The 9,443-nt window shown below is 35.2% G+C and overlaps 1 protein-coding gene across 1 annotated transcript; it reads left to right on the forward strand.

The window, feature by feature from the left end:
* The first annotated feature begins 1,901 nt into the window (after positions 1-1,901).
* LOC102587479 (probable methyltransferase PMT24) lies at positions 1,902-8,218 on the forward strand. Its single transcript, XM_006365854.2, has 9 exons — positions 1,902-2,183; positions 3,181-4,104; positions 4,191-4,340; positions 4,859-5,129; positions 5,210-5,320; positions 5,402-5,576; positions 6,531-6,803; positions 7,442-7,636; positions 7,724-8,218. Exons 2-9 carry the CDS (start codon positions 3,202-3,204, stop codon positions 7,950-7,952), a joined length of 2,307 nt encoding a protein of 768 aa, XP_006365916.1. The 5' UTR covers positions 1,902-2,183; positions 3,181-3,201; the 3' UTR covers positions 7,953-8,218.
* The last annotated feature ends 1,225 nt before the right edge of the window (positions 8,219-9,443 follow it).

Below are 9,443 nucleotides of genomic sequence, written 5' to 3' on the forward strand. Positions count from 1 at the left end.
GTTGATAGAGGGGGGTGGGAGGGGGCGAGGGTAGTGAGTGGGGAGTAAAAAATTAAAAATTGAAATTTAAAATATCTTTTAAAAATAATTTTTAATATTTTTTTGGGAGGGGGTGGGGCAAAATAATTGAATTTAAAAACAAGCTTTAAATTTTATTTTATTTTTGGGGTTGGTTGGAAGGCTAGTTTGAAGGTAGGGACAAAATAAATTGATTTTTTCAACAAAAAAGTAATTGTAGTTTGAAGTTGGAAGAGAGTTTTGGAAAATGTTTTCCTTAAGTTTTGAAGGGAAGTCATTTTCCTTAAATTTGAGGAAAATGAGTTGATTTGGAAAACATTTTCCAAAACATTTAACCCAACCAAACATAAGAAAACCTTCATACCAAACACACCCTTAATGCTTTCACATTTTACTTATTCTCGGGAACGGAAAATTGCTTCTTAAGCTAAACAAATTTCGTGCAAAATAAAGAATCTAAGATGATTTTTTTTGGCTATATAAACAAAACATTTAATACAAATGGCTTAATACGTTAAAAATTTTAAATTTGTCATTAAATTTTATTTAGACATTTGAATTGTCACTAATTTTAATTGGACACATGAATAGTGAACACATGATAAGTATTTATATTAGATATTCAATTCAAGTTATAAAGAAAAAAAATTGTGCATGATCGGAAGTGTTATTACGTACATAAGTTAACTATATAAAATATGTCATCTCTTTTTATCAGACACATCATCCTCAATTGAAATAATGACTGATGTTTTACAATTTATTAAGATTAATTTATATAATTAACAAATATAACATTTTTAAGTGATTAATTTATATAATTAATAAAGGTAACACATCATAAATGCTCAACTGAAATAATCCATACTTGGAGTATCTTAATGAAATTTATTAATAAATTTGAGAGGTTATTGACAGATTAAGTCAATACAAATTAATAAAATTGAAAGCTGTCGGTGATTCATGTCTTTAATTTGTTTAGTTTCCACATGCAAAGGGTCCCAATTTCTCTTTCATCCATAATTCATTCATATTCATATTTATTGTCGGTGGATAAATACTATACTCTATAAAAGTAGTATTATTTAACCATCACATTAATATATTCCAATAATTAACACCCTTTATCAACAGTAAACTTTCTCACTTTGAAGTAATATATCATAGTTAATTAATTACTCTCGAGTCTCATCATTTATGAAAGTAATTGTTCTTAATCTTTTGATCCAATAAATCACAATCTATTAAAATTTCAGATATATATTTATGTATATAATAATTAAAACATGATATACTTTATGTAACTATCTAATGGACAATTAAGAATAAGTATAAACACATTTTATCATATGCTTTACTATTCAATAGAAACAAATTATAATTTAAATGTCTACATAAAAATTAGCATGAGATGCAATCGTACAAAATTTTGAGATTTCAACTCATGTTCAAACTCCTACTTGGACAAAATGATACCTCGATGTGAAAGATCGGAAACAATCTATATTATCTAGTTAGAAGTCAGAACTCTTTATCAAAAAATGAAACGTTCAATTGAAATATGATTTTTAAAAATTTTTCATTCAGTATCCGATATTCATATTAAAATCCGATTAAATTCGAATTTATATAGAGAAGTCTATGTTAGAGGTTAAACGCTTCCTAACAAATACGACTCCTTACTAAATTTGAATGTGTACTTGCGTAACAAAAGCGATTCCATACATAAGAAAACTTAAACCCAAACCTCTTAACTAAAAATAAAAGAGTACTTAACGCTCAATCACAATCCCCTTTAAATGGATATGTCTGTCATCTAGTGAACTTTTTTAATGTAAGTTATAATAAGATTGTTTTACCATCAATTTGTTTAATAACTACCTTTCCGATCTACTTGTATCTGTTTTGTGTTCCCCTTTAGTGCTGTTGTTATCATCTCTTGGTAATTCTAAGCTGTCGGCCATGAGTGAGTAACAGCAACACACTCCTTCTCTTCCTTAAATTACTCTGCTTCATCTATCTTTCCTAACTCCTTATAAATATCAAACCAAATCAAGATTCTCAACCCAAGATCTTTCTGCTGCCCCTTTTACCAAATTAAAAATGAGCTTCAACCACTAATTTGCTATAGCAACTTTCTTTTCTTATATACCCATCTTATAAAGGTACCATTTTTCCTTCTTTATATGTAAATCTCTCCTTTTTGGTAAAAATGTGATCTTTATTCTTGCTTTTGTTACTACAATGCTCAAACTTTTGTTTTCTTCTCTACTGTTTGATTTGAGATGTCCATATGAGATTGATCTACCAATTTGAATGTTTTTGATACTTTATGATGTGTTTTTCTTGTAATGTTGGTGATTGTTGAGGGTTAAGACACACTAATTCAAGATTCCAAGCCATAGAAAAGGAAATATGTTTGTAATGTTGTGTTGAGGTCTGTATATATGGAGGCGAATTCAAGATCTAGAATCAGTAGGTTTGGAATGAGTTTGATCTTATTATGTGTGTACATTTCTTTTGTTGTTTTGCATATGTATACGTAGTTTGAGCCGAAAGGGATAGATTTTCAATTGAACCCATGTAATTTGCCTAGATCCGGTTCTGTGTATATGTAAAATGCTTAGAGATTGGAAGCTAAGATATGGAAAGCATTTGCTGGAAAATGTTGTTTCTTGTTAGAGTTTTCTTTTGAAGTTGAGCAAGGAGAGTGTTAAAAGCATCTGGAATTTAGCTAGGACAAAAGAGACAAAACACTAGGTGATTTCTTCACATATGTTCCAGCCTTGGGGGACAGAATTACCTGATGATACGTGTGTTGGTGGGAGGTGGAAAACAAAAACAACAATTGCAATCTTTTCACTTTGTTTTATTAAACGAAAAATAAATATAGAAATATCTACTGGATGTGTCTGTGGTGGATATCTTGTGCTAGAGCCTCATGGTAGTATCTTAGAATTATGTTTTTTCTGAATTTTTGCATGCATTAAGTCATGCATCTGCTTTCGTTGCTTTGATAAACACTAGTTTTTTTCTCCTGACATTGTTTTGATCCTAGATTCTGATGTAGTTTTACCATGCTCAGTTTTTTAACCTAGTTTGCTGGACCTTTTTACATTACTATGTTTGATATTTCAATTTGTGTTTTCTCATAATGTTTAGGGACAGGAAAGATCCAATATTATGGCTGGGGGAAGTTACTCCCATTCTGGTGGGAGGAAATCATCTGATTTCTGTTCAAAACTCACTGTTGTGACTTTTCTCGGAATTTCTTGCGTTGGGATATGGATGTTGATATCATCATCATTCAGTATAACTCTTCAAAATTCAGAGATATCTTCGACGAATCTTTTGGGGCAGTATTCAGGCAATACTGATGATTTTCTAGTCAATGCAAAGAGAGGAGAAGATGAAACATTCCAGGGAGAAAAACGGTTCAGAAGGGGAAGGTCTTTAGAGGAGATTGGAGATGAAAAGGGGCTGGATAGTTTCCAAAATGAGGAAAGGGAAGGAGAAAGCTCTAATTTAAGAAATGAAGAAGAAAATCAAGAAAATTCTGAATCCAGTTCATCAGGTGATGAATCTCAGTCCGGCGATGAGAGTTCAAATCGAGAGAGTGAGGAAGTAAATTCGAGAGAGAAAGACTCAACTTCAAGCGATGGCGAGTCAGATACTGGAGGTGAAGACTCAAATCCAGATGCTTCTGAGACAACAGAGAAAGCAAAGAAAGGAGAGACGGAGAATGAGGTTTTTCCAGCTGCTGATCAATCAGAGATTTTGAAAGAAGCTACAACACAAAATGGGCCATGGTCAACTCAGGCTGCTGAGTCTGAAAAGGAGAATGAGTCACAGGGTTCTTCATCATCTACGGATGACAAGAAGGGCGATAAGTGGAAGCTATGCAAAACTGATGCTGGACCAGATTATATTCCCTGTCTGGATAATGTGCAAGCTATAAGGAAACTCCGACACACTAGCCACTATGAACATCGTGAAAGGCACTGCCCTGTTGAAGCTTCAACTTGCCTGGTTCCTCTGCCTTCAGGATACAAGAAGTCAATTGGATGGCCTAGGAGCAGGGATCAGGTATATGTCGTTTCTGCTTATCCATAGAGTTTACTTCTGATTAGTAATTTGATAAGCCAAGCAACTTGCATTTTTTGGTTGAACAGATATGGTACTCTAATGTTCCTCATGGAAAGCTAGCCCAGGTCAAGGGGCACCAGAACTGGGTCAAAGTAACTGGAGAGTACCTTACTTTCCCCGGTGGAGGTACTCAGTTTAAGCAAGGCGCTCTTCATTACATTGATTTCCTCCAGAAGGCAAGTTTCTGCTTAAAGTCCCATGCTACTTCATGCTATCTATAATTTTTGTTTCGTAATCATGGTGTTTAATTTTTGCTCCATGCATCACAAACCGTTAAGTTTGTGGCTTTCTGTTGATTCATATTGCAAAATGTACATTACCTTCTTTTAATACCAATTTAAAGATTAGAGATAAAACAATTTGATTACGGTGATACTTCCACGGATTGCTAAACCCAATTATGTATTCTCTGATTTTACATGGGTACTAGGTGGCGTTAATTGGTGGTCTATCAACTTAACTTGAATAGTGCTTTCAAGATTTTGATTTGTTCTGTGTATAAGGCCTTAGAAAATAAGCTTCTGGAGACTTCATAGCAATTTAGAGCAGCCTCCTTTCACAATGTCTAACGTGTTCTGTATATCAGTGATCAGTCAAGTGGCTTGAAATTTGTCACCACATATTTCATTCTGAAGATTTATGTACATTGTACCTCTTCTCATTTTATGGTTTGCTGATATGGCTTGCCATGCAGACCCTGCCTCAAATTTCATGGGGCAAACAAACACGTGTTATTTTGGATGTTGGTTGTGGAGTGGCCAGCTTTGGAGGATACCTCTTTGAAAGAGATGTACTAGCAATGTCACTTGCCCCCAAGGATGAGCACGAAGCCCAAGTGCAATTTGCACTTGAAAGGGGTATCCCTGCTATATCAGCTGTTATGGGAACTAAAAGACTACCATTCCCTGGTAAAGTGTTTGATGCTGTCCATTGTGCACGGTGTAGAGTTCCATGGCATATTGAAGGTGAATTAAGATCTCTCTCTTTACAAGTTTTGCTTTGTTTGGGAATGTCAGCCGATGGTAATCTTCCTAGTGTATTGCAGGTGGCAAACTTCTCCTAGAATTGAATCGTGTCTTGCGGCCCGGTGGTCACTTCATTTGGTCTGCGACACCAGTCTATCGGAAGGATGAGGAAAATGTTGGAATTTGGGAAGGTAATTGTGGCTCTACCTAGTTTACGTTTCTCTTTTGCAAATGAAGTCATAAACTGATGGCCTCTCTTGATTGTCTTGCAGCCATGTCTGAACTAACTAAGTCAATGTGCTGGGAACTATTGGAAATTAATGAAGATAAACTAAATGAAGTAGGTGTAGCTATATTCAGAAAGCCAACTACAAATGATTGCTACCAGAGTAGAACACAAAATGACCCACCTATGTGTGAAGAAGCTGATGATCCAGATGCTGCCTGGTACGTATCTTTAATTTACTCGAGAATGGGCTTCTCTTAGCTAGTACAGTTTCTCAGCACAGTGCTGTATAACATTCGTAAATCCAAATAGTCTACTTGGAGACACAAGCGTATCAAGCTATAGAAATATGCAATTAGGAAAAAATACAAATTTACATGTCTACGTTTTATATACATTAACCAAAAGTAATATCTTGAGCATGTTTACCTGGTTTTGATTTCATAAATCACTTCTAAGGCTTGTGCTGTCTAAATCAATTTGGATTAGAATGTCATACCAGATTAAATGTATCCATTTTAAGCTGAAATAATACTATGATAAAAAAAATTAGATTTCTGTCAAAATTCAATGTTGCTGTGGAGATGCCTGAGTCCTTTGATTATCAAAAGCATTTCTGCCCCCTGAGTTGAGAAGGCATGCAAGAAATTGTTATGCCCACTTAGCCACTAAATGACAGTATGGTGTTTGATTGTGTAAAGATATCCAGAAGACTTGCATTTTATTGTGATCCTATTGCTTATTGTTTACTGGGTCTAAGCTTACACCTATCAGTATGTGTGTCAACACTCTGCTTGATCTGAAAAAGATAAAGGGGATAACAAAACAACAGCAACAATAACAATAACATACTGGGTGTGATCCCACAAGTGGGGCCTGGGGAGGGTAGGATGTACGCTGACCTTACCCCTTACTTTGTGGGGGTACGGAGGCTGTTTCCGATAAACCAACAACATCCCCAGTGTAATCCCACAGGTGTGGGGTCTAGGGAGGGTAGGATGTATGCAAACTTTACCTCTACGTTTGTGGGGTAGAGAGGTTGTTTCCGATAAAACCTCGGCCAAAAGAAAAGGGGATAATGGCTATGTTCATTCCGTCACATCATATCTTCCATTATACATCTCCTGAAAATTTGACTTGACAACAATTCTAACTCATTATTTTTCTCAATTCAGGAATATAACACTTCAGGCATGTTTACACAAAGCTCCAGCAGATGCATCTGCACGTGGAGCAAAGTGGCCAGCAAAATGGCCTTTGAGGTCAGAGAAGCTTCCTTATTGGTTGAAAAGTTCTCAAGTTGGAGTTTATGGAAAAGCAGCCCCAGAAGACTTTGCTGCAGACTATGATCATTGGAAACATGTTGTGTCAAAATCATATTTAAATGATCTGGGCATTAACTGGTCTTCAGTAAGGAATGTCATGGATATGAAAGCTATTTATGGAGGGTAAGTTTTTATCACTAGTTATTTTCCTCATTATCTCTTAGCTACTCATTCTCATTCTCTCTATGATCATTGCCTTCTTTGAAGAGTAAACCAATAAATTCACAAAAAATCTTTAGCAATATTTCGAGTGATTTGATGCAATTAATTGATGATTGCTAGGTGAAGGTTCATCGACATGATTTTTGAAATAACACATCTAACTCAATTACATGTTTTTTTTTGTGTTCCAAAGAAAATTGTCTCAAAAGACTTGCAATCTTTCAGAATCAATATGAACTTAACTATGAACAGAATACAAAATGATCCATATAGCCTATAGGCAATATATACCAACTAGTTGGAACTACACTTGCATTAAATCCTTTATTTGTTAGGGGTCCTTTTATTCTCCTTAGACCCGTACGTCCATGTAGGGATAGTGTGTGATTTAGATAAACTTTCTAGACAGAAACCCTAATTTGTCTTAGGATTAAAGTGTAATTGATTGGTTGATTGGTATCAGTTCATATTAGGTGCACGTATTACAGACATTTATACTGACTCCACCTGTTTTGGTCATTTCGTAGTACTTAGTCATCTTTCTATCACAAGTAACAAGTTCATGCTCTTGATTAATATCTTTTCTCTTTATGATACAGATTTGCTGCAGCACTGAAAGACTTGAAAGTCTGGGTTATGAATGTAGTTCCAATTGACTCACCCGACACACTTCCAATTATATATGACCGTGGGTTGTTTGGCATTTACCACGACTGGTGTGAATCCTTCAGCACATACCCCAGATCTTATGATCTTCTTCATGCAGATCATCTATTCTCCGATATTAAGAAAAGGTTAATCCTACAGCGCCCGTTCTGTAAGCTTACTGGCAACAAAATTTCGCTTAGTTGTGTAACTCGTGATCCTTCTTTTGCCAACAGGTGCACAATAGAATCAGTATTTGCAGAAGTTGACAGGATTCTGAGGCCAGAAGGAAAGTTGATTGTGCGGGACAATGCTGAAACTATTCTTGAAATTGAGAATATGGCTCGGTCAGTAAAATGGAAAGTGAAGATGTCTTACTCGAAGGACGGTGAAGGATTACTATTTGTTCAAAAATCATTTTGGCGTCCAAATCAGGAACAGATAGTCAAGTCAGCCATTGCATAAGCAGAGAAGAAATTTTTCCACAATTAGATACAAATCTGATGTTCTTTTTATAGTTTAGTTCACTTCCACTAAATTAATAGAGAATACCATCATGATATAGCGATCATACGGTATGTATGATTTATTGTTTTATGTACTGAGTTTTCATCATGTTGGCCATTCTCTGTATAATTATCTCAACTTTGTGTTTCATCAAATGGAAAAAGTATACAGTACTGCATTTTGTGAACTCCAACAGCCCAGTACATGTTATGTTTCTTCTGTCATGTCAATGCAGCTATTAGAAAGAAGTTGAAACTATAGCATGAGAAGTGTTTAACACTATACCAAAGGTGCTGCATTTGCAATGTCATCATACAATAGTTCTGTATAACATAGTTATAATCCTATTTATTTTCATCATTTACATTGCCTTAACTTCTGTAATGTAGATAAGTTTGCTTTTCAGTAAGAAAAAGAAAAGACAGAAGAGTCTTGTTATAAGTTGCAGAGTTTGGGTTTGAGGAAAAGAAAATGGTCACTAGCTTCATATTGTTGTGTTATTGTTTTGGTTGCTGTTTCTAAGGATCATGACATACATATTGGGTCTGTTATCCTAGGAAACGGGTGGTTGATGAGTGTGTCACTCGGTATTGGTGCAAGGTGAATGAAGTAGAGGCTCGCATTTAGAGTCTTGTGTGATTAGAAAGGTGCTATCAAAACTTAAAAGCAACTTCTACGGTGTAGTGGTTAAACCAACTATAATGTATGAAGAGGAGTGTAGACTAGTCAAGAACTCTCATGATTAGAAAATAAAAGTTGCCGAAATGAGGATGTTGCGATGGATGTGTGGCATACTAAGAGAGATAGGATTAGGAATGTCAAATATTCGGGACAAGATGAAAGTGACTTCGGTTAAGGACAAGATGTGAGAAGCAAAATTGAGATGATTCAGATGTGAAGAAGAGATGCACGGTTTCCCTAGTGTAGTCTACAAAGGTATGAGAGGTTGACTATGTATACTTTCAGAAGAGATAGGCTAAAAAAATATTAGAGAGATGTGATTAGACAAGATTTCGTGCAGTACCAAGGACATAACCTCACATAGGAAATTGTGAAATTCAATATAGTATGGGACTGAGGAATGATAATATTGGTGGCTTTTGCCAAATCAGATTCAAACCAATGCCTAATATACAAAGAAAGGGAAAAATAATTTACAGTTAGTAGTTAATACCAAACTCTTAAACATTTTTTATGTGAACTTTATAACATAAAAAGAGTTGGATAATTAAAAAGTAGCAAAAGGGAAACATGCGCAGCCATTATTATTATCTTAATATCTCATTTGAATCTTTTGATGATCCAAATTTGTCAATGAACATAGACCACAATTGTGGCTTTCAATTTTGGCCCACCACTTGGGGATAGGTTCAAACTTCCACCTCCTTCCAACTCACTTGTCTAGAAAAAGGCCTCTCAATTATTTACCTCCATACAAACACCCTGTTT

This window comes from Solanum tuberosum, unplaced genomic scaffold (assembly GCF_000226075.1).
Source record: "Solanum tuberosum cultivar DM 1-3 516 R44 unplaced genomic scaffold, SolTub_3.0 scf00576, whole genome shotgun sequence".
NCBI lineage: Eukaryota > Viridiplantae > Streptophyta > Magnoliopsida > Solanales > Solanaceae > Solanum > Solanum tuberosum.